The following is a 24,680-nucleotide window of genomic DNA, read 5'->3' on the forward strand; positions in this document are numbered from 1 at the left end:
GGAGGACGAACAACGCGTCCCTGCTCGATTAGAGAGCTCCGAAAGCCCGAGTCTCACGGCGCCCTCACGGAGCCCTCAGCCGCCATGGTTGTGAGGGCAGCAGCGAGCCCGCCTCAGGCAGCTGCGGAGCGACGTCATCGCGCATGTGACGTCACGCTCAGCGCAGGCGCGTTGCCAGGTAACGGCAGTCCCGGTTACGGAGGCGCGCGGGGACAATCCGAGTTTGTTGGCGTCACCGTACGGGAGCCGAATGGGGACATGTCAGAGCAACAGCGGTCGTCCCTGCGGGCAGCGGGGGCTCACAGTGCCGCCATCCCCTCACCGGGACCCCCCAGTGCAGTCAGCCCCTCATGGGGATATCAGTATCGCCGTCCCCTCACCGGGACCCCCCAGTGCAGTCAGCCCCTCATGGGGATATCAGTATCGCCGTCCCCTCACCGGGACCCCCCAGTGCAGTCGCCCCCTCATGCGGACCCCCCATTACCGCCATCCCCTCATGGACACCCCGAGTGCAGCCAGCGCTTCACAGGGACCCCCAGTGTCGCTGTCCCCTCATGAGGACCCCCCGTGCTGTTATCCTGTCATGGGGATCCCCCAGTACCGCCGTCCCCTCACAGGGATCCCCCAGTGCCACCGTCCCCTTCTGGGGGAACTCGAGTTTGGTGGGATTAGATGATCTCTAACTTCTCTTCGACTCAAATGAGTCTGTGATTGATTGTGTGATTCTCCGATTATTCACAGGACAATCCCCAGCAGGGGAGATGCTGCTGCAGCAGCCAGTGAAATTTCCTGTATAAAGAGGCAATCCTGCCATAGCAGCCAGCTGGCGAAATTTCCTGTATAAATATTGATGAGTCCAGAGGGAAAAGGGCCTCAGAAGCTGCCCAGCCAAGCCAGGACGGTCCCATGGCTGCAGGTCCCTCCCCGCCACCCTCATGGACTCACACGGACGTGTCCAGCAGGATTCTCTTCATTACAGCCTTGCCAATGCATGTGGAGAAATGCGCTGTTCAAAACCCATGGGTTTTACATCTCGACACCCCTTCGTTTCATGTCTTGGGCAGAGCCTTTTTTATTTATCTTCATTTCTTTCTTAAATTTGAGCTTAGTAAATAACAGGTTTTTCACCACTGTCCTGTCATCAGCAGCATCTGAACATTTTGGTGATGATGCTCGGAGTTGGTATGGACAGGACAGGTTTTATTCCAGCTGATCTGGCTTGTGCAGTGTTATTGCTGGCATATTTGGAATCTGAAGGGTTTGAGGAAATTTGTTTTCTTCCCCAGAAATGTTCCTATTCAGAGAAGACCCAACCATAACATAAGCAACACAAAAATGTTTTGGAAATAAACTGTAAAGTCTGCAAGACAAAGACTAAATATCAGCTAAACCTTATCTCTCCTTTGCTTGCATTCATGAAGAGTTTTGGGAAAGATCCTGATTTCAGTTTTGAACTAGGGACAAGCCCCATATACAAATTTTCTACATTTCTCCCTTTGCTCAGTTTGACAAAGGAAACTGTGTCCTCACCCAGCAAACTAGTGTGATGTTTCACATCATGGGACTAATTTTCCCACTTAATTTGTTCATGTTGAATAAGAAGAGATAATTTTCAGACATTACATTTAAATTAAGTCATAACTGGTAGTAAAACCAGCTTGATCTTGTTATAAATATGCCTTGACCTAAGTGAAAACAATTGGAAGATAAAATTATTCTTAAAAGTCTAAGTGTCTGTTGTTATAGAACACACTGTAGTGGGACACAGTGAGCAGATAACAAGATATTAGGTTTCTCAGACTGAGGAGGATCACACAAAATAAAGCAAACCCAATTTTTTAAGTGATCATTCCCTAAAACTGGGTCAGAAAATGTAGGCTCCCTTTGTGAGCAGTTATTAAAACCGAGAAAATCCTTCCTGATAAGAAAGTATTTAACAGGATTTCATAGGAGAGATAAGCACACCAGAAGACATTTAGTTATAATTAGGAATGCTCATTGATTTACTCTATTCAAACCACCAAGGGCTGGTCAAGACTCTTCAAAATACTTGATAAATTCACTTGATAAATTTCCTACATATGTAGTTTCTCACATAATTTTATATGAGAAGAGTAGGATCTCAGGTGAACACAACCATCCTTGTAATAAACCCAGCCACCTTTCTGTGCTCCTTTCACCAGTGCCAGGAGGAGAGGAGATGTTTGTGTTTCCAGGCTGGAGTTTGCTGCTGCTTCCTCAGGCGTGAGGATGAGCTCAACGAGGTCAGCCGGAACCGACTTGGATTGGTTTCAAAAAGCCAGTGCCAAGGAGGATGAAGTGTTCCTTCCAGGGAGATGAGAGGCAGCATGCCCCTGATCAGAGCACTAATGCCTTGCCTTTGGCTGATTGTTTTCTAACTGTAGGGTTGGAAGCCTCCCTGCCAGGAGATATTGTACAGTCTCCATCTTTGGAGGTTTTCAAGACCCAACAGGATAAAGCCCTGAGTAACCTGCCTTGGTATCACAAGTGATGCTGCTTTGAGCACTACAGGACCTTTCCAATCTGAATTATTCTATTATTTTCACCCATTTTACACCCATCATCTTTGGCTTTCTTCAGATGTCAAACTGATAAAGACTAGGCTTGAAAGTTCATTTGCATAAAGCATGGCCAGAAAAAAGTTGTGAGTTTAACTGCTTTGTAGGACTGAGACATTTGACCCAGCCAGAAAGAGGTAAAATTCTCTGTACGAGATGAAAACATCATGATAGCACTTAACAGAAAAATTATAAAAAGGTCGAGGAATTACAAGTCTTTTGAAATACATATCACAGGCCTATATGTGCTTGCAAAACAAACTGGAACTGCAAAACAACTACTGAGACATTTTTAAAGCACTACAGCCTCCAGTATCCTGCATAACAAGGGCCAAGATGGCTTTTGGGCACAGCCTTCCCCGACTGCAAGGTTATATATCATACAGTCTGAGCTGCTCCTTCATGTCCCCTTCAGACATCTCTCCAAACGTGTCACTTTTTTCCTTCATCAGTCTGAAGATGGCAGCCAGCTGCTCTCTCTGCACCCTGTCGAGAAGAAAAGGAGAAGTAGGAATAGCCAGTCCAGGAGCAAGAACACCGCGGTCAAATGGAGCACAGAGCCTAACTCAGGTCACGGTACAAACCTCACCAGCTGCAGGAAATCTGTCCGTGTGAGATAAGGCAGAGATAGCCTCTGGTTCTTCTTCCTCCCCCTTCCCATCTATCCCATCATCCTGCACGTCTCTGCAGCTCCTTCAGTGTGGAGATAAACCAGCCTGCTTTGACACTAGCTTTGGAGTTCCTTAGGGCTTATCTCTGCTCAAAGTTTCAAGATAACTCGACGTGTGGAATTTTATAAGACCAGCATGTCCCGATTTAGCAGACTCCATAATGAACCTGGATTGAGATTCAACAGCAGTGTCCTTTCACAGAGTTTCAGGAATAGTTGTTACATTTTAAATGCATATCCTGACTTCAAACTAGAGACCCCACTGCCTCCCAGAGTGGACATGACTTTAGTCAGCCACTGGAAGATAAGATCACAGATAGGAATTTGCTTTGATTTGAGTTTCTCTGCCAATTTCAAATGGTGAAATGGACCCAGGTAGGCAGTCCAGCAGTGAAGTGGTCCCTGTGTGGGCAGAGGTTGACCCGTGAACCACCTAGCTCAGATTTTTAATCCACAGACAGTCCTATAGTAGATGATTAACACCCTTCTCCCCCTAACAGAGGATATCCTGATTTTTCCCTACCCTGAACCAGTTGTACATCCCACAGCATGAATATTGGTATTTGTGACAGGGTTTTATTTAGGGAGGCTTTATAGGAGGGCTTTTACTGGCCATCACGCAGGGATACAGGAGGGTGGGCAGCATAGGAATGTCATTTATTTGCAAGTAGCTCATGAACTGATATAACTCCACAAAATCCAGTTTTGGGGCCAAATGAATGTGCACATGGCTCCAGGCAGGGCTGGCTGAGGGATGATATGTTCCCACTGCCAGACTCCTACCTGATTGGGATCAGGCTGCTCTATTGCCTAGCACATCTCATTCCTGACTCTCCTGTGGGAGATAAACTAATGAGGATGTGGTGCTTTATGGCTGGGACAAGGCAGTTGTTGTTCCTATTATTTCAAGGCTCATTTTGTTCCTGTGTGAGTGTGGGGCCAGAACTCAGTGACAGCTCAGAGCACAGACCTGCCACAACCCCATCTCCTCCTCCTTGTTCAGCACCTTTAGACCTCCCATGGGCTACAAAGACAGAATTTGGCTTTTACTCCCACATGGTCACCCTGTCAAGAGTCCTCTTTCCTGCCACAACCAGCTTCCCACACAGGACTTTAAACCATTTAATTAATCCATTTAAATGCATGCCACTGGATAACTTGGGGTAGTCTTCTGCAATGCCTGGGTGGAAGAGCTATCAGCTGCTCCAGTAACAGGAGGGGCAGTAATAACTATTGACAGGCAAAACCAGGACACAATCTTTGCTTCAAAGAAATGACAGCATCAACCCACCAGCAGCCACCACACCACAGACAAGATCAGTGGATGGAGACAGACAGAAATGAGCAGAGGAACCTTCTTCCCAAGCTCCTGAGCTCCTGCTCTGCATTTTGCCCTCTCCTGGGTTAAGCCCCAGCAGGAGCAGAGGCAGCCTGTCCTTTCAGCACTGCTGAAGCCAACAAGGCAGGAAAAAAGCAGATCCTGGCTAAAGCAAGCTCATTTGGCAGTTCTTTTCTATTGCAATTAAAATGCAATGGTCCTAAAGCCAAACATATCCTGATAATGAGGTGAGATCTTTCAGTTTTGAAAGCCTGGATTTGTCTGTCTCTTCTGTCATGTTTTCTGCTCACAGGAAGAGCATCCAACTGCCCTTTCCAGACGAGAGGAAGGAAAGCAGGGTCATTAGTGATCAATATTTTATTTTAGATCACTGCTGGGCACCAAAGGGCACATTGCCAGTCTGGTGTGGAGAAATTCAATACATATCTTGGCCTCCTGTGTCTGCAGTGCATCCCAGCTGGGAGTGATCACACAGGTCTGCATCCCTCACTCCTTATTTCACAGACATCACCACTGCTGAAACCTCACCAAAGGCCTATTTCCTTGGCTCCAAAATGAGGATCATAGACAATATTCACTTCCTTTTTTTAAAGCACAACATCAATGCATTTTGCCTCTCTACTGAACTTTAAACATCATGACTGTGCATTTGGAAAACAGAAAAAAGAGCTGTTGTTGCTGTTACTTCTCTGCACTACATAATCTACAACAAAGGGACAGCAAAACAAAGATAAAGAGAAAAAAGAGCCTGGGAAGGAAGAGTAAGGCACCAAAACATGAAACTGTGTTTGAAGAGAAGCTTCTCCTATCAAAGGCAACCTTGCAAAACAACTTTGTAGTGCTCCAGGCTGGTTTGGTTTTGGTTTGCCTTTTTTTGATGAGTTCAGATCAAACATACCCCATTCACAAATAAAATCATTCTCTCTTCTCATAAATGTTGTCCTGAAAATTACTTGGATTCAGGAGGTCAAACAGGATTTTACTTATTGCTGACAAAATAGATTAATTAAGGATTTTCAAAGCAGCCTAATTCTTCTTCATGGGCAATTACATTTGCATACTTAGCTCCCTTAGGCTCCTTTTAGACATTTCAGTCCAAGACTTTTACAGTTAGCTGGAGGTTTGGGGCAGTGAGCCATAGGTATGTTAGAGATCTGGGGTTTAGGAAGTGCTAAGCACCCGTGTCCACAGCAGCTGAAATCCTGGGCAGAGCTCTGCATTGGGAATGTTGTTAATTGCTCTGCAGCCAAACAAGACCAGGATCCTGCTGTAACACAGCATTGCTTCAGCAGAAAAAACGAAATATCCCTGATTTTCCCTCTGATCTGACTCTGCTGTTAAGGAAGCCAGCAGAATCATTTTTGGAATAAAAGTCAAACAAGGGCAGAATGTACCTCTAACATAAAATCCAGATTTTTGACACAAAACTCTTGAGGACGAAGTTGCAAGCTGCTGGAGGCAGGGAGAACAAGCACAAACCACATAAACTATTCAAAGGTTTATTGGACCAAACAAAGGCAATTTTTACAGATTCAAGCCACTAGAATTACAGTCCTTTGTATAAGAGCCACCATCAGATACAAAACAAACAAACAAAAAAACAAACAAAAGTAAAAAATACCCAGACAGCCATTTGAGTTGAAGAAAGAGTTTGACTTGCTGCCACTAGCAAAAATCTGGACTTAACTACCGACTTTGCTGGATGTACATATTGCCATGTAACTTAAACACAACGGATATAAGGCATTCTTTGCATAGTTGGGTGCTTGGGACACAGTCAGCCAGCCAGCACTGAGGGGACACAGCGGCTGTACCAGCAGGATGTTGAAGCAGAGGGTCCAGGTGTGCCTAAATTCATATGCAAACCACTGAACACGCTTGCAGTTGTCAGCTGGGAAGGGGCAGCCCAGCCTCTTCTAAAGCTGAAGCCTCCTGCTGTTCTTTAAAGGAGCCCTTTTATGAAGAGTTTGCCAACCCCAGGCGCTGGAAAGGACAACTGTGTACAAGGTTTCAAGTATTGTCTGCATAGGAATTAAAAAGGGGGAGAAAAAAGCAGCCTGTTGGGTTCCTGATATGTTTGCAGCGTTGGCCAAGAGGCAGTGAAAGAGAAGCTTTGAAGGACACATCCCCACCCAGCCTGGTGTTTCTGCAACATCACGAGAGGACTCAAACCCTCTTCCCTCCCTCAAAAACCAGCTGGGTTTGATTTCAAACCGAGTATGTGCCCAGCCAAATTCATCTGCTCTGGGTGACAGAGCTGAGGGGCAATGCCAAGCTCTGGGTCCCAAGGACCAGCAAGAGAAGAGGGCCCTGGAACAGCAAGCAGGCAGAGGAATGGGGGGTGTGCCTCTCCCAGGACTCCTACTACCTCATCCTGAGCCAGAGGGAACCTCTAATGCCATAGCTACCTCTTTGGGTCTCTCCTCTTGGGAACTGGAGTAGGGAAAAGTGAGGATGCAGATATTAACAGCAGCCGAAGTGTGGTCTCCTAAATCTCCACTGCAAGCAGAACAGCTTAACTATCAAACTTCATCATTTCTTGAGTCTTCTGTCTACCTACAGAATCAGCTCTCTGCTCAAATAATGAGAGAACAAGATTTGAGTCAGCCCAGCCATCGTCTGCCATCCCTCACGTGGACCCCACTTCATCCCTTCACCCCTCGGAGTAAAGCAGCTTTGCACAACATTGGAAATCACAGGCAGTTCCCACCCCCCAGCAATAGAGAGGAGTTTAGCCTCAGGATAAAACAACTTGAGAGCCTGGTACAAGGTCCTGGCTGGTCTGAGAGAAGAGCTGTGGTTTGCTCACCCCAGGAAAGGAACAACATGGATTTCATGGCCTAATACATGTAACAAACACAACTAATAGACTCGCTGCATATTTAGTGTTCACTTTGGGTTCTGTATGGGGGAGAGGGAGGAAGGTTCATCCCAGCCCCCAAACACAACTCAAGTCACTGCTTGGGCCCAGCCCCAGTCCATGGAGCCACACAACAGGATCTCCTCAAACTTGACACCACAGGAGTTTTTGAAGAACTCAACTTCAGAGCAAGAGGGGATCCCAAGTTTTGAGGGTTTATGGATTTCTCTTATGGGTGTGTTTGGTTGGTTTTGGTATTTCTCTCAAGCCTTTAAAGATGCCAAGGGATGCCTTTAGGAGGAGGCATCTAGGGACAACTTCATATAGTCTTCAGGTCTGCAAAGAGAAACAGGGAGAGAAATCATTTCAGTCATTTCACCCCTCAGGTTGGTTCATCATTATTCACATAAACGAGCAGGGGGAACTCTCAGTGTGTGTGCTGGGGGGGAAGGCAAGGCAGCTTCCCCCTCAGGGCAGGACAAGCTGCTGTGTGCAAACCTCATGCCTCTAAGAAGGACTTTGCTTCATCAACTGCAGCAGGATAGTCGAAACACAATCGGAAGTGCAAATCCTCTTGTCTGGCACCAAGCTAAGTGACACCCCTTCTGAGCTACTAATTAGAACTGGAGAAGCCAAACGAATTAACTCCAGGGGTTACTGCCTCACTGCCCTGTGCAGAGCCTCCTGGGGCTGCTGGCACCCCTGTCCAGCCCAGATTCCTCTTCCCACCTGTAGCCAGATGAGCCAGGAACAAGTACTGATTTCACAAGGCAGTGTGCCTGAACAGCTTGACTTTTCTCAATCTTTCTACAGATTAGTCTGTTCAAGGGAAAAGAGGTAAAAACCCCAGACTCTCTGCAGATCACTTCCTTATGGAAGGGAAGCTCTCCCAGTGTCCCAGGGAAGGAGGGTGAGATGATTAGATGTGTTTTATGTGTGGAGACATCCAGGTGCTCCCTCAAGGTCTTGCAGCACGTTGTTAGCAGAGCAAGGGGCTAAAAAATGTGGTCCCTTGTTCTCAGCTGGAACCTCTCAGACACTCTGCCCTTACTGCCCCAACATCTCTCATCCATCCACAACAGGAAACACCCAACAGGAGGCTGGACAGCTGCCCATGGACACAGAGACCTGCACTGGGATAGAGAGAACCTACAGCACACATCACCTACCCTAAAAACACATACAGAGCACCCCAGCCTGATTCCTCCTAGATTCAATAGGGCTCATGGTCCTTAACACCAGAGGCACATTGAAAGGTCCCTACTCCTGCCATCCACAGCGTGAGGGTGAGGAACAGCCTCATTTCTTCTTCGTTCTTCTGCAAAATCTTGCCTTGCCTGGCGCAGCTGGTGACCCGGATCCCGGATGGGAGATGCTGGGGGAAGCATCACATGGCACTGGGGTTACTGGAGCGACGTTGCCAAGGCTCAGTGGCTGTCCCATTAGGACAAAGAAAGGAAATTTTCCGGAGTGGATAATCGCTCTGCAGGATGCGCGGCACTGAGGAGAGGATCATCCCGCTCAAGTCACGCAAGCATAATCAGATTTCACGTGTGAGGGCATAAGCTCGTTGCCATGGGGGCCCAGGAGGGGAGGTCCCCTCCAGCATGCCACAGTTGGAGCAGGGAGGGATGGGGACATCAGAGAGGGTGGAGGAGTCTCAGTGGTAGCCCCTGACAGGGATACTCACCTCCAGCACAGGGATGGGATGACAGCTGGGGTGAGAAGGCCTCAAAACCAGCATGACCCTGATGGAGGGTGTCCATGAGAGCCATAAATTCCCATCTGCACAAATTCCCTTTCTGCTCCTGGAGCAAGCTGTGAGGGGAAGTAGACTAAAGAGCATGAGGCAGTCCCTCTCTGGGACCCTGGAACCATATAACCCTCCAGGCTGAGAAGCTCCAGCATTTCAGCCATGGCACCTAAAATTCTTAATTATCTTGGGATGGAGGCTCAGAGGTTTGAGCCACTGTTTGTCCTTGGCTCTTCCCTCCTTTCCATTCTCCTTGGATCATGCTTGCCCTCAGCAGCACATCAATCAAGGTTAGGGTCATCTTTTGCCAGAAGCTGTATCCTTTCTTCGGATGAAGATTATCCAAGTATTTCTGCTCTTGCCCAAGCTGATGAAGTCACTGAATTGTATGATTTGTCAGCTGGACATGGCTCTCTGCAATGAACTGCTAGAGAACAAGGAGCCCAGACAAAAGGTTTGGAATATGAGGGTGACTCAGGGATTGAAAGTCTCAAAGACCATGGTTTTCCTGAAGCGTGGAAACTGCATGTCCTCTTGGTGGCTCAGCAGCATTCCCTTCACTCCAGCTCAGCCAGAGCATTGGCACAAGTCTTCCTGCTTTTGAGAGCAGACAGCATCTTGGCTTGGACAAACTGGGGGTACTGCTGACATTCCCATATGCATTTATCTTTCTTGTGTGCAAAAATCCACAGCAGGTGAGTAAATCTGTAGCCCATTCATAGACTACAGCTTTCCAAAGGAGTCCTGACTCACTCCAAGGAGAGCCCAGAGCATCCTACCATGTCTGGTAATTATGCCCTTTTCAGAAATGGTTTCACTCAAAAAGACGATTTTCAGAAGCACGGAACATTTCCAACTCCTTTCCCTGGCTCAGGACCTTGTCAGGACCATGAGTTCTCTGCTCTGAATCCTGTCAAGGAAGGCAGACAGCAACCTGGCTCTGGACTCTTTTCACTCCAAGCTAGGATTGACCCTTGAGGATGAAGAGCAGGGGATAAAGGCCTCAGTGCTGGGCAGACCTGGCAATGGGTGGTTAAGCTCTCTCCAGGCAGTTGCCACCCATCTCACTGTTGGGGATATCCCATCACCACTCATTCCCTGTCCCTTTACCATGGGAACAGCTCCCATCTCCTTTCTGGTGGTGACTGTAACCCAGTCTTGTCAACGACTGAGGTATTCCAGGAAGAATATGAGGAATGGTACACTACATCTAAGATTTCCTGGTGGTCCCTAAGATTTCCTGGCTGAAGCTAGTTGCTTCAGCCAATAAGTAACACACAGAGAGGATTTAAATGCAGAACAGACAGTGCTTAGAAAAGAGAAGAGTGATTGAGTGAGAGGTACCAAAAGGATCTTCTATTGACACAAATCTGAAATTCCTGCAGTGGGACAAAGAAGTTGAAAGGTGCTCTTGGCTTTGGGAAATACCTACTGTGCCTTGAGGCTGCCAGAGCTGGTGTGACCAGGGAGCACAAATCCCATTGCCTTTAGGACAGGGGCTGGTGAGGGGTCAGTGGGGTTGGGGGCTGTGCCACCCCCAAGCAGACCTTGCCCACAGCTGTTTCAAGGCAGAAGCTTCCCACATTTCCCAGTCACAACAGCAACAGCTGAAAAGGCCAGAGCACAGCCAGGAAGGTGGCTCAGGCTCCTGACCAGCTCATCCATCAGTCGTGTGCCCATTCCCTGGTAACATTCCTGATCCCCCCAGCTGACTCTGCAGCACTGGGAAAAGCCACAGACAGGCTGGGCTGTGCTTTCCCCATCACTCAGTGTTTGTTCTCCAGCTTGCTGAACACCAGTTTGCTCCCAGCCTGGTGAGATGTCCCAGTTCCCTGCATCCCTGGGTCTCTCCCAGCTGCAGGGGAGCCCAGGGCAGGCAGAGCAGGGCTCCCAGGGAGTTAGCAGGCAGAGAACAGCCAGCTGCCCATGCTGCACAAGGTTAAGCAGAAGCAGATGAAGACACATTGTGAGCGCTGGATGAGGGAGACACAGAGAAGCAGCCACAAGCCAGGACAATTCAGGACCTGAGCCAAAAAAAAAACCCCAGGAGCTCAAGCAGAGCTGCTGTCTGAACTGAAACCCATGCCAAGGCAGGGTCAGAGACTCACACCCTGCAAAGGCTCTGGGGGAGTTTGCAAAGGTTTCCTCTCTGGGACAGGAGAGGAGGAGATGGGGAAGGGGCTTCCTGGCCTCTCCTTCCCTGGCTTTCTGAGGGAGGCATCCTGAGTTACTCTGTTTGTAAAGCTTTTGGGGATTCATGACTCAATCATGACTATAAATAGGGCCAGGGCTCCAATCCACTGACATCTCACAGGTCAGAGGACATTTTCCCCAGGGATATGGAGGCAGGGAACAGCACCAGGCCACAGACAGACTCCCTCCTCATCCCAGTGGAGTTGAGCACCTACAGAGTGAACATGAGGGGGACCTCAGCAGGGACCCCCAAACACACAGTGCCCTTTCCTATGGGAGGCAAACACACCCCATGCCCTGGATGTTTGAGGCTGAAAGCAGCCTTGCCCATGGCTGGTGCCATCCCCATGGCTGGTGGCTGCAGTGAAGCAGTGGCCACCCTGTCCTGCAGAGTCCCACAGCCCTGGGCTCTGCACCCCTTGGGGCTACTGCTCCTCCCTCAGCCCAGGACAACTATCGTGCTGCAGAAGATGAGAAGCAAAGAAATAACAAAACCCCCCAAAAAGCCCAAACTTACCAGCTTCCCTCATCCAAAAGAAGCATCATGCTGGACAGGACAGGACAGAACAGGACAGCAAAGCCACTGGGTGGGGGAAGGTTAGCAAGAGAAGGGAGGAGAAAGAGGCCCAGATCCCATGCTGTACGGAGAGGGGAGCAAGCAGGCAAGCCAGGGTGATGTGATGGCAATGCAGGGAGTGGACAGGGACAGATGCCAATGGACAGCTCTCCCGAAATGCAGCCTCCCCCAGTGCTGTCCACCCACCTATTTTTGGAGGGCCACTAGTGGAGATGTTTGAAATAGGTCAAGGTCTGTCAACACAGTCATTAAACCCCTGCAGCTGCTTCCTGCCCTTGTGTGCTCCAGAGTTGTCATCACCAGCACTGTCTCATTCAAAATTCAAACTTCAGCACGGTTATCCCTCAAGCCACAGCTGCATCCCACTTTGATTCAGGATGCCTGGCAGAGCAGGGAAAGGTCTCACTGCCACTCCCCAGAACCAGGGTCTGCCCAGGACAACCTGCCTTGCTGAAACTCCAGGGTCCAAGCCCAGTTTTTTTCTGTGCCTCATAACCAAGAGGCACTCTGAACTCAGCGGGGGAGGAGAGACAGGCTTCCACTGCTAAATTACCACCAAGAAAACGGCTGAGAAAACCCCACTAACCTCCTTCAGCCTTAAGGGAGGCTTGAAGAGCATCTGGCAGAGACCACTCCAACCCATCTATGAGAGGCAGGCCCTGAAGGTACACTGAGGAGCCTTTCCTCTTCCTCCCTCCTCCACAGGAGGTGCCCAGCCAGGAGAGCAACACCTCTCAGCCAGCCTGGCTGTGTCTCACACCCACACACCTCAGCCCTGCCTGAGCAGGAGCAGCTGCACCACCACAACTCACATTTCCTGAGCTACAGCTTTGCACCATGACAGCTACAGCTAGCAACAGATGGCCAAAAGCCTCAGGTGCAGAAGAGAAGGATTTGGGAATAAGCTGTGCTGGCTGGACCACGAGCTGCATCCTTCCCCTGCACTCTTCCCCTTCCTGCCCAGACTGTTTTTCTCCCCCAGGGGGGCAAAGGCTACGTGCTTCTGTTCTAGAAGGACTGGTGACCCACCAGGTGTGATCAAGCACAGCCACCACCACAGCAGATGTATTTGCCAACTGGATTTACTGGCCTCCTCCTTCAGTGAGCAGTCTATTTTTTTAAGATGAAGTCACCAGAAGCAGGAAGTTGCATCACTCAGTAAAGGTCACATTCCTTCCCCTTTTAGTCCAGATTTAGCACCAGTTGGAAGCCACAAGACTCAAGCGAATTGTAGGCAGGACAACCACAACTTCTGCAGGGATGCAGGTTAGAACAGAAGTGAGGTTTTTGGTTAAATAACCAAATGTATCGCCTGCCTATACTCTCCTGTCTGAATTCCTACAGCTCCTCCTGGAACAGGCAAGGAATGCTTTCAGTGGCATCTCCAAGTTCAAGGAGTCCCAAAATTCAGACTTGTGAGCTACACAAGTAGCTTCTGAGGACCCACTTGCATTTTTGGGATGTTGCTTACCAGCTGCTTCACATGGGAACCTCTTGGTCCCTGGGAAAGCTAGAGCAGTGACAGGGCTAAAAGCCAACACTAAACCTGTCTCAGTTTTGATACCACACCTTAGAACTAACCACCCACTCAGCAGCAGCCCCAATTTCCCAAACCAGTACAAAGAAGTGGTTGTGGGATGCCCAGCTTCAGGCATCCAAGATGGAAGAGGTGAGCATCCAAACGTGAGAGCCCCCATTCCCCCTGGAGTGCTCATGGCAAGTGAGATGGAGGCAGAGGGGAGCAGGCTCATTAATCTGTTATGAGGAGGGAAGGGGAGGAAGGTGGGGAGGAAGGTAGGACAGGCAGCTCCAAACAACCCCTCCCTTGGAAAATAACCCAAAAGCAAAATAACCCAAGACACGAGCAGATGTTATCAGTGGTACCACTACCTCTAAGCAGCAGCGTGTCCTTACCAAAAAAGATTTGCAAGAAAGTTTGTGGCCGAGGACCTAAGGTACTTGCTACAGAGATGTGAGATCAGAGGTCAGCTCAATCCTGCAACATAAAGGTGGCAAACCCGGGTCACAGCAGGTCAGCAGCACGGTCGGGGCGCATGGAGTGGGGGGAGAGGGGTGGAAGGACAAGGAGAAGGATGCAGGACAAGGCTGAGGCGCTGTGCTCAGCTCGCCCAGCTTACCTGGCAGCAGCCCTGCCCCCTTGCACCACCTGCGAGGCCTGCAATGAAAAGCTGCTGATGCCGCAGTGAAGATTTGAGGGGGGGAAAAGTAAGCCAGCGACAAAGCGAGACAAAAACAAAAATTCACAAAGCTGCCTTAAAGAAATGAACAACACAAATACGGAAGAGAAGAAAATAAAGGAGCAGTAGGAAAAAACACATCTGCCAATGGCCCTCAGTGGGGAAGGCTGCGGGGAGCCTCCAAGGGACATGAAGCCCAGGCACTGTCCCTCAGTTCTAGGTGCACTGCCCTGGCCTGGGACAGCTCCAGAGGGACAAGAGCAGCAGTGCCTGAGCAGTGCTGTGTGCCCAGGACAGGTCCATCATCCCCTGGAGTCTGTCCTACAGTCCCGAGTGCAAAACCCCCACCCCACTGCTCTCCTTAGGTAATGTCCCCTCAGTGTCCCCAGGTGACTAAAAGGGCATTTGTTGCCACGCAGGAGCCAGCCCAAGGCCCTGCAGGACTCCCAGCCCTGACAACCTGAGCAGTGATTGCTCAGATGGTCTGGATGGAGCTGCTGGTGCAAAGGGTTGGAATTTGCCCGCTGCAGGTAGATTTTTGCATTGGTGTTTAGCAGGATCCTAAAAGGCAAATCCCATTGAGCATCACTCAGTTCATCCCATCACCACCCTCCCCAGGTGAAAAACCAGTGACACTCACAGCCCTGCTCAGCAACTTACAGGGTGGGGGCTTCAGGCACAACAAAGATACATGGAAAAGAAGAAAGCAAACATATTTCCCTGATGCTACCAATGCAGAATCAACCCCATGCCAGAGGAAACCAGAGCTCCTTTCTGTTGCTGACCCCAGAGCAGGGCAGATCTCTGGATTTACTCTGCCCTACCACATGTCCTGCTCATGTCACAGAGATAAATCTTGGCCAGCCCAGCTGGTGGCATCACAAAGATGCTGCCCAAGGGCCTCAAGGCAAGGTTTGCCAGCAGGAGATGACTGAGCCAGGGATGAGGTGTGATTCCCTCATCCTTGCCTTCCCTGTTGTTCTCAAGTTACTGCTTGGTCCTTTTCACCAGGCCAGCTGTGATGGTACTTAAACCATGATTTGACAGGCAAGGGGTGACAAATGCCCCTAAATCACTCTCTGCAAACCTCTGGGTGGAGACTTGGGTCCCACAGCCCTTGGGACAGCAGTGGAGAGAACACCATCTCTCAGGCTTCTTGAGCCAACACTGGGAAATCAGTTCCTTGGAGCTCACCCTCAGGGAAGGGCTGTGAGCTGCAAACACCTGTAAGGGAGCAGCCTGCCACAGAGCCCTCAGCTGTGAGGTTATTCCTTGTATAGGCTGGGGAATCTTGAGCCAGAGAAGTTATTTTCAGTGACAGGACAGGTTCTTCCTTTCTTCAGCAGGGCTCAGGAGGACACTTCAGCAAAAAGTGCAAGAGAGACAATTCTCTATCTCCACCAGGCCCACTACTGGGTATATCCCCACCACAGAGAGCTGAGGAGACTGCCCTGATTTCCAGTGTCAGCCCATCTCAGTGAGCTCTAGAGCCTCACTCCCTCACTTTGCCCTAGTGTTTCTGAGCTATGTCCTTGGTTGGGAGGCCATCCACAGGGCCAAGGGAGGGGAAGTAACCAGAGATCAGGTCCTCAGCAGATATGTGTCAACACAGAACTGATGGGATCAGGGCAAATACACCCACTGCATCAGCTGGAAAATTTGGTCTAAGCATCCAGAGAAACTCCAAAGGTATTTAGGGCCACAGTGCCTCCCTCTCCTAAATCAGTGTGACTTTATTTGTTCTCATGTCTTCCTGGGTGGGAGAGGTCTGGAACTTCAGAGCAATGAGACTCTGAAGCTACCAGGGCAGTGTGAGGAGAGAGGTCTGAGCACACCCAGCTTGCTCCAAGGGCATGGCAGCCAGGTGGGCTTGGGCAAGAAGAAAAAGGAAGTTCAACTTACCTTTGTTCTTCCTCAAGTTCTTCTTTGGACATCATTGACTTGTACTGGTTTCCCCTCAGCTTCCCAGGACTGTATTTAAAAGAGAATGTCTCATCTGCAGCTGGAGAGGGGAGAGAGGAGACAAAAAAAGAGCAAGAGATCTGTGAACCAGAGACCTCCCAAGAGCCACAACCACCAGCAGTGGGGTTGTTCCCTCAGGGTGCTCTCTGACCTCAGGCTCCTGCACCCCAAATGCTCTGGCTACCCCAGCACATTTCATGAGTCAGCTCCAGTCTCCAGAAAGGCTGGGCAGTGTCAGGGAAGGAGTGTAGATCCCAGAGGAGAGCCAAGGTGCTGCTGGCCAGAGGATGGCAGGAGCCTGGCCACAGGCAGCACTGGGAACAGCGAGGGCTGTTGGGAGCGAGCAGCCTGCTGGAAGCAGATCTGAGTAAATCCTACAGCACAGGAACCATATGCTATTGTTCTCCCAGGATTCAAAGCCCTGCAGGCCCATCTTGGCTTATCAAGACATGCTAATCCTGCCCTGATTAACTCGCAGCATTTTTCGCTTCTCCTCTCCAGACTTGCATTCCTTTTCCCTCCCTCCCTCTCCTCATCCAGGGTCCCTTTGCCATGCTTGGGGCTCACAGTGCCATGAACAGAGCTGTCCCTCTGTAGGGCCATGCAGCCCTACAGCTCTCCTGCACAAAGCTTGTGAAAGGAAGATGCCACATGGCAAATCCCAGGGCAGCAAACAGCACTGAGCCAAGGCAGCCCCAAAGGCACCAACACAGTGTGGTCCAAGTCCCTCTGTCACCAGTCCTGAAGAGGAAACCGAGGTCTCCTTCTCCTGGTGCTCTCCCACCCAGCTAACCAGCCTCAGCTCTGTGCTAATTAGAGCACCAAAGCTCACAGACTCTGAGCCAAAGCCGATCCTTTTCCAATCGGATTTTGCTCGAGCACTATTTGCTTTTAAAAACCTCTCCCGTGCTTTATCTTCCTACAGATGGGAGAAAACAACAGGAGGGGAGGTCAATCCAAAAGGCAGCCCAGGAGGAGCTGCTGCTTTGGGTAGTCGCCTTTGTGGTTTATCTATGGGCTGCTTATCTGAGAGCCTTTATCTCTCAAGGACTGCAGGACTCGGCTGCTTCATGTCCAACCATCCAGCACTGCTGTTCCCACATTCCCAGAAACATCTGCTGCTTCCCCTGACCCTGAGAGCCCTGGGGATGCTTCTGAGGGGTGCACAAAAGGAAGATGTTATTGCATTATCTGCATGGCCCTGAAAAATTGCACGTTATCCACAAACCAGCATCCAGGATGATCCCTCCTGGCAGCAAAACTGGCGGAACTCCCGTGGCAGGAGAGAAAACCCCAACTTTTACATAACACACAGACACAACCTCTGTCCCCAGGCCACCAGAGAGCCCCTTCCAATCCTCTCCACTGCTATTGTGGGCACCACATTCATGATTGTTTCTCCTCCTCCCCTTTGCCCAAATGAAAACCCCTCACAGCCCCTCTCCTCCCTTCCTCACATCCAGGATTCAGCAGCAGCAATTTCCCTTTATTTCCCAATCCATACTGCCCTCAAGGTTTTTTTTCCTGTCCAAGATCAGCTACTTGATTTAGGGATTTTTCCAACCCCAAGCTTGTGCCCACATTCAGCTGCTGCCAGACCTTGGGGACCCCCTTGTAAAAGGCAGTTTAGGGCCTCAATCTGTCAGTGGGGAAACCAGAGATCTCAGAAACAAGCAGTGCAGGGCACCAGAGAGGCACTGGAGTGACCATGCCTGGAGTGATGGGGGTGGGATGGGAATTTCACAGAGACCTCCTCCCTGCTAATATCCACATTTCCTCACTTCTTTACATCTCCAGGCTCCTTATCCTGGGGAGATCCCCTGGGAGGTCCTGGTGGGTTAGTGCTCAATTACTGATCTGGAGTGTTTCTCTAATCCCTGAATGCCATCGGGGCTCCCAGGGGATGCAAAGCCTTTATCCAGCTTCATCACAAATGTCTGAGCACAAGCAGCCCAAAGCTCTGCTCCTGCAGCCCCAGACATTCAGCTTGGCCATATTCCACTTTGCTCGGTGGGAAAACCCTCCCCATGGCCAAACAAACAAACCAACCTGGAAACAAGCAGTAATGCTGCAGCTTATCAGCCCTTTGGGTCACCATAAAAGTGCATGGAAAGAAAAATCAGCTGGCTGCTGCTTTGGGAGGTATTAGGGGAAAGAAGAAAAAAAAAAAAGAGGGTGTAACATCCTGCTCCTTACGCTGGTGCAGAGCAGGAGCTGTTCATTACCTTTGTAAAGCTCGACTGATTTCAAGGACAATTGTTTCCCTCACGTGGTTTTCCGCCAAATCAAGTGAGATTTGGGATCTAGCCTGGCCCAAAAAGGGCAGTTTAGTTGCCACCTCACCAGAAAAAAACAAGGTAGGAGGGAGACAAGGAAGGTCCCCATCTCCCTGCCCACACAGTGTGATTTAAAAAAGGAGCCAGTGTGTGGCTTTGGAAACCTCTGGCTGTTTTTTGAGCTCAGGAACTTTCTTAGCAGATCGAAAACAAACTTCAGGAAACACACTGAAAAGGGGAGGCTGGGTTTTCATGTAGATAGGGAAAACACTACAGGAATAGGAGGTGACCTACTTACTGAGAGCCTCCATGAGTTCATATTAAAGAAAACATTTGTCTTTCATCTCTCTGCCCTGGCGTTGCCAGAGCTGTGACCCTGAGCTGGCAGGGTGACAGCAGCCCCAAGAGTGCACCTCTCCCCTGAACATGCTTGCTCTGGCATGAGCCATGTGTTATCCCTGCCAGCCCCAAGTGAAGGAAAGCTGCTCTGGTGGTTTTGGTCACAGAGCAGCATCCCAGGCTGGTGACAGATTCCTGGAGGATCCCCACATGTCCCAGGGGAATATCTGCTCGTGGGCTCCCTGGGGAGCAGCTCAGTGGTTTGAGTGGGGCCAGGACACACAGGAGACATGAAGGAAGGAACAGGGCTGATCCCAGCAAAGCCAGGGCACTGCTGGTATTCCCATCAGGCTGGGCTCTTGCTTTGCCCAGCCCCACTATGAAACACTTCAGAAATGGGGTGAATAATTGAGGAGAGGAGTCAGGGGCTGTCTGCAGGAGGTGCTTGGGGAGGACACTGGGCTAGCCAGGACTCACAGCCAGGGGCCATCATGTTCTCCTGACCCCAAGTCATATCCACTATGGAATGATGCCCTGTGGTGCCAGAGCAGCCCTGAAACAGAGCTGAGCCCACAGAGGCAGACACTGGCAGAGCAGGGTTACTGGGCATCTATTTACTCGCAGGATATATCCATCAGTCCTCAAAGCAGACCTCCCACAGCCCCACATGGTGGCATTCCTGACCATGAAGCCTAACGGGGTGCAGTGAGTGTATTTTGGGAACCCCATCTCCAAAGGCGCTTCCCCCACCTTGCAGGAACGGCACCAGGATTAAAATTTGATTCTCTGTGGCATTAGGCATAATCCTCCCGAGCTGAGGGATTGCCACACAGCACCTTCTAACAGCCAGGCAGAAAGTGGGGCAGGGAAGGGAGAACACCCCAAGGCCTCCTGCCACCCCAGCTGTCCCCAGCCACCCCAAGCCAGGAGTCCTGGGGACATCCCAGCATCTCCAGGGCTGCTCAGGAGAGCAGAGTCCCCTTCAGACACACATTCCTGCTCGACACCATCTGTTTCATTTTCTTAGGAGTGCAGCAGTTGTCACCGCAATTAGTCAATTAATCATTTTCCAATCAACTAATTGGCTAATCAGTTAAACGTGGCTCTGACTAAAGCCCCTGGAGATTGTCCTGGATGTGAGCAAGGAGCTTTTGGAGCAGCTGCATCACAAAGCTACCCCATGGCAAAGAGCCCAAGGGCATCTGGGGAAGGAGTAGGAATTTCCTCTACATTTCCTGGAGGAAGGAGACCATTCCCAAGTACTTAGGGCTTCAGATCTGTCCATAATTTCCCTGCAGGGTGCTGGCTTGCTTGGCACTCACCGTCCTCATCCTCTGGCTCTCTCACCACCAACTTCTCGTTTTCTGAGTCCACCTCTTCCTCCTGGAGGAGTTAAAAACAGAGCAGCCATGAGCAGGAGCTGTGCTGAATGACCTGGGTTTGGCTGGGGCAGGGCTGGGATGCAGAGCCTGGAGCTCCTGTGGGAGGGCTGGGCACTCCTTCCCTGCTTCCTGCATGGAACAGGACAGAAGGATGCTGGCTAAGGAGCAAGGGTTATTAGTGTGCTTTCCTCTCACTAGTCAGTCACTGGGATCTGGGCTGCCCAAAGGCTGTGAAATGCAATGTCTCCCTATCATCAAAGGGATATTATGATTTTTATGAAGAACTTTGTGCCTCAGCACCTCCCAGGCTGCTCCCCCCAGGGGTGGGCAGGGGACTGAGCCACGAGCCACAGGGACTTCTGTGAGTCCCCAGGCCAGCCTTGGACAGAATATCCCAGCATTAGGAAGAGGTGGATCCCCAGCCAAAGCCACCTTGTAGCCACGGGCCAAGCAGCTGCTCCAAAGCACAGGAGCACTCACCAGTCAGCCCAGTGGTCAAGGCAGCACTGGGGGTTAGTGCTGGGACCCCTCCAGGACCCACCTGCTGCTGGTCTGGCAGCAACAGCACATTTTGGGGAGGTTTTAAACACAAAGCAATTTTGGAAGTTTTGGGGTTCCCTTCTACAAGGTACAACAAACTTTATCAAGCCCAGATTCCTTGTCCTGTGCAGAAATTGCAAGGGAGGAGGAGCACTCCAGCTCTGGAGATAAGACAAGGACATGTGGCAGAGCCCCTGCACAAGTGATTTCCTTCTGCAAAGCCTAGTGAGCCAAGCCCAGGGGTTGCCAGCACCATGGGGAACTTGGTCTCCTGCATCCCATGGGCTGGCAAAAGGGTTAGGGAGGAGCATGGAGGGAGGCTGTGAAGCCCCTCATTATCGAGGGACACATGGGAAAAGCTGGGGTGAAGGAGACCCAAGGGAAATTAGGCTAATCCAAGAAGGACCATGCACAGAGCTGAGTGCTGGCTTTGCAGTGCAGAGCTTTGGAGGAGCTGCTGGAGCTCAGCCCCGGCCCAGAGCTGGGTTGGTTTGTCATCGGGGAGGAATGTGCATCACTCACAGCCTCTTGGCTTCCTCTCCCCACTCTGTTCCCCACAAGGAGATGCCACCAGGACCCCTGCCTGCTGCACCCATGGCTATTTTGGGTCACACTTCCAAACATGGGCACTTCCTGCTGGACACCCGGAGTTCCCCTGAGCATGGCTTGGGAAGCACCCAAAGGTGTGGCCTCAGGGAGGGGATACTGAGCTCTGGTGACCACCAGGGCAGTGGTTCCCCATCTCATCCATCTCTCCCTGTGAGCTGGGACATCTCCAGGGAGACCCAGCTCTCCAGGAGCAGACAGAGGGAGGGAGATTTTAGCCTGATCCTTGCCTGGGCATTAGGAACTGAGCATTTAACAAAGGGAGCAAGCAGGAAATTTGGGTGGCAAACCTCCAAGGAAGGACAATATACCTGCTCCAGCACAGAGGAAGAAACATTTGATGGGAGCAGAGAGGGAACAGCCAGGGATGCCAGGCTGGCAGGCGACAGCAGTGTGCTGGGGCTGTCTGGGAACCCCTGCTCGTGGCAGCCAGGAGCTCCCTACAGCACATTTTTCTGCTTGGATGGCTTGCAGGCAGATGCCAGCACCTCCCTTCCCCCCATGCTGTGGCTCCAGCCTGGATATCTTCATCCCTCTGCCTCCCTGGGGCTGCTCCCTCCCACAGCCATTGTGGTCCAGCTGCCCCAGAGGGACTCCACTCACTGACCCCCTCCCCAGGGCATCACTGCCTCTACCTACAAGAAGAACATCCACACCTGGAACACCATTTCTGTCTGCTTTTAATGGGCCAAGTCATTAAAAGGCCACCCAACACCACCAGGGGAGCACAGCAGGCAGGCTTTGCCCCCCTTTCCCCATGGCCACTGCCACCCTGGGACAATGTCCCACCCATGTGGGGACACAGGCACACGCTGTGCTGTGCCACCCTCCCCAGGCTGGCTCTCCCAGCCACCTACCTCTGCATGGCTGGAAAGTGCTGCGTGGCCACTCGTGTCCTCTGCTTGCCCTGTGTGCCCCAGGCTGGATCCAGGTGAGGCACCCAACGGTGGTATCTGGAAAAGGACAAAAGCTTTCATCACAAACACTCCTGAGCCCTCCCAGTGCTCAACCAACCAGCCCTGGCAGCATCAGCACGGACAAATCTCTGGATGTGGCCAGTAGCCCACCTTGCCCCCATGGCCAAGCCAAGCCTTGGTGTGGCTGCTGGAGTGAGGAACACCAGAGACCTCCAGTGCCCAGCCCTGGAGCTGGATTTGGAGCTCACAGCCTGTGTGGCTGGGACCAGTGCAAGGAGCCATTGGTGAGGGGGATTGGCTCTGCCAGCACCAGGCCAGGCTCCCTATGTGTCCTAGCAGGGCTGGAGGCAGCTTCCCGGGGTGCTGATGCAGCACATCAGGACTAGCAGGAAGGGAGAGGACATGCTCAGTTTGTTAATGCTCTGCCAGCTGCCTTCTCCATCACATGGAAATATCCCCTGGAAACCCTCCCGTCCCCTCCTGCAATCCTGGGGCTGCCCAGCCCCACATCAGCTGTGGGTGGCCTCGGCCCCAAGCACAGGCAGCTTTCCCTGTCCAACCCCACATCAGTTGAAGGTTTCTCTGCTGTGCCTGGAGGGCTGTGGAGGAGGATATGCGTGGGCAGGAGCAGGGACACCGTGTCCCTTGGCCTTGCAGTGAAATACCAGTGCTGGGCTGGGAGCAGCCTCTGGGCTGGCTGGAAAAATAGCCAGCAGGGACAAAGCCCCACCTGGAGCCTGGCTGTGCCCACAGCCCCTGCCAGAGAGGAGGGAGAGCCCTCCCTGCCTGGTGCATCCCCAAATTTCAGAGCTCTCAGCCCTGCCATGGCCAGTGGGTGCTGCTCTCCTGGCTCCTGCTCAGCCACGGGCAGGAATAGCTGAGCCAGGGCTGTGTGTCCCGGGCAGGGGATGCTCCGAGAGAAGGGCAGCATCCTGCAGCCAAAACAGGGAGGGGGAAGGCGTTGGGACAACACCGGGAGACTTGGACACCAAACAGGACACCATGGCACCCCAGACACTGCCCTTCTGTAGGAAGCACAGCTCATGGGGAATGCAGGGAGGCTGTTTTGAGCAGCTGGGAAGGAACAACTGGAGAAAAAGGACCTGAGTGCTCCATCCAACAGCCCACAAACCAGCATCCCTTCAGCGCACACCGGCCGCGAAAACATCCCCGCAGGGAAATAATATTAAAAAAAAAAGGCGAGAAGCAGCACTGCAGGGAGCCCGTGCACGTCATTATCCGGGAGCATCTGGAGGAGACTTGACACGGGCCGCCCCGACCAGCTGCTGCGGCAAACAAAGATCTCATTGCCGAGCCGAGGGACACGCTGGGCGGCAGCTGCCTGGCCCCGGGGCTGTGCAGGGCTGGGAACACTCCCTGCCCACATCCCGCGCCCTGCTGCATCTGAATCGTACCTGGGCACGGCTTGCCCGGGGCTCCGGCAAGCCCAGGGTTAAAATCCAGCGAGGCATCCACCTTCAATAACAAGGCAGCGATCCATCTGCCTCGGCGTTTGGCAGCTCGTGGCTGCAGAGCCGAAGCTTTTGTTGGATCATCACAAACGTGCCTTTGCCCTTTAGCTCCATGGCCACGAGTGCGATGCCCACGCGTGACACTGGCTCTGGCAGCGGGGTTTGGACCAAAGCAGAGAGAGGACAAGGCTTCAGGGACATTTTGGACACAGCAGCCCTGACCACGGACAAGGCTGTGTCTCGCTCAGATAGACAGGCTTGGCATTGTGACCCCAAAAATGCCCCAAATGGCTCTGCCAGCACTGAACCCTCTCCCAGCCTATGGGTGAAGGAAGCCAGGCTTCCCACCTCAGCATCATCTGGTTTTCAGCTCATTTCTGGCCATTTCCTCCCCACTTCCTCCATCCCCGGTGCAAACCCCTCTGAGCAATGAGCTTCTTTCTCAGAAAGGACATGAGGAGACTGGGGCTGGTGTGTCCCTCTCCCTTTCCTTAGCTGAAGGGACAGCCTTGGCACTTATGGGCAGGTTGGGGTCAAATAAGTGTCCTGCTCCAGCTTCAGGAAAAGGGAAGATTCCAGGCTGGCAAAGAAGGAGAAAATTATCTTGGATTAAACTCCTGGGCCCTCTGTGTTGCCATTTATGGCTGCACTTTCTGCTCCAAGCCTGATGCAAGACTTTGCAAGAGGGAAAGAAAGCAGACAGGAGAGAGCCAGCCAGAGAGAAAAGCCAGGAGAAAAGGGGAAGGAAGAAACCTTTAAAAAGACTAAACAATAATAATGTTGGGCAGAATTTAGCAAAGCAAAGCAGCTGCTGTCAGCAGCTCCCCTTCACCCACAACTGGGGCTCTCCATCCTCCCGCTGGCCAGAGAAGCAGCTGCTACAGAACAAGAGCAGTTTTCCAGCCCTGGAGATGGTCCTGCCAGCTCTGGGGTGCCCAGAGAGGATGTGTCTCGTGTGGAGATGGCATTTTACCATTTTCTGACCCCCAAAGACTGGGGGAGCATCTGCTCCTGCTG

At 51.5% G+C, this 24,680-nt stretch overlaps 1 protein-coding gene across 8 annotated transcripts in view; it reads right to left on the reverse strand.

The window, feature by feature from the left end:
- Positions 1-1,047: 1,047 nt before the first annotated feature.
- Positions 1,048-24,680, reverse strand: part of MXRA7 (matrix remodeling associated 7) — a 28,620-nt gene continuing 4,987 nt past the window's right edge. Inside the window, exons 2-7 of one of the 8 annotated variants that reach the window (XR_014855612.1) lie at positions 22,132-22,227; positions 20,069-20,129; positions 16,072-16,165; positions 14,110-14,147; positions 13,888-13,967; positions 6,072-7,785 (exon numbers count right to left, since the gene is read on the reverse strand). Coding sequence is in view for 6 of the 8 variants with exons in the window: in XM_085077855.1 (XP_084933981.1) it covers positions 2,951-3,065; positions 16,072-16,171; positions 20,069-20,129; positions 22,132-22,227 (372 nt within the window). In the remaining 2 variants the exon portion in view is untranslated. Of the gene's footprint in view, positions 3,066-6,071; positions 7,786-13,887; positions 13,968-14,109; positions 14,161-16,071; positions 16,172-20,068; positions 20,130-22,131; positions 22,228-24,680 lie in introns of those variants that run through there. The other 7 variants (XR_014855611.1, XM_085077857.1, XM_085077860.1 and 4 more) reach the window with 7 other exon arrangements.

This window comes from Lichenostomus cassidix, chromosome 18 (assembly GCF_008360975.1).
Source record: "Lichenostomus cassidix isolate B80296 chromosome 18, HeHo_3.0, whole genome shotgun sequence".
Taxonomy (NCBI): Eukaryota; Metazoa; Chordata; class Aves; order Passeriformes; family Meliphagidae; genus Lichenostomus; species Lichenostomus cassidix.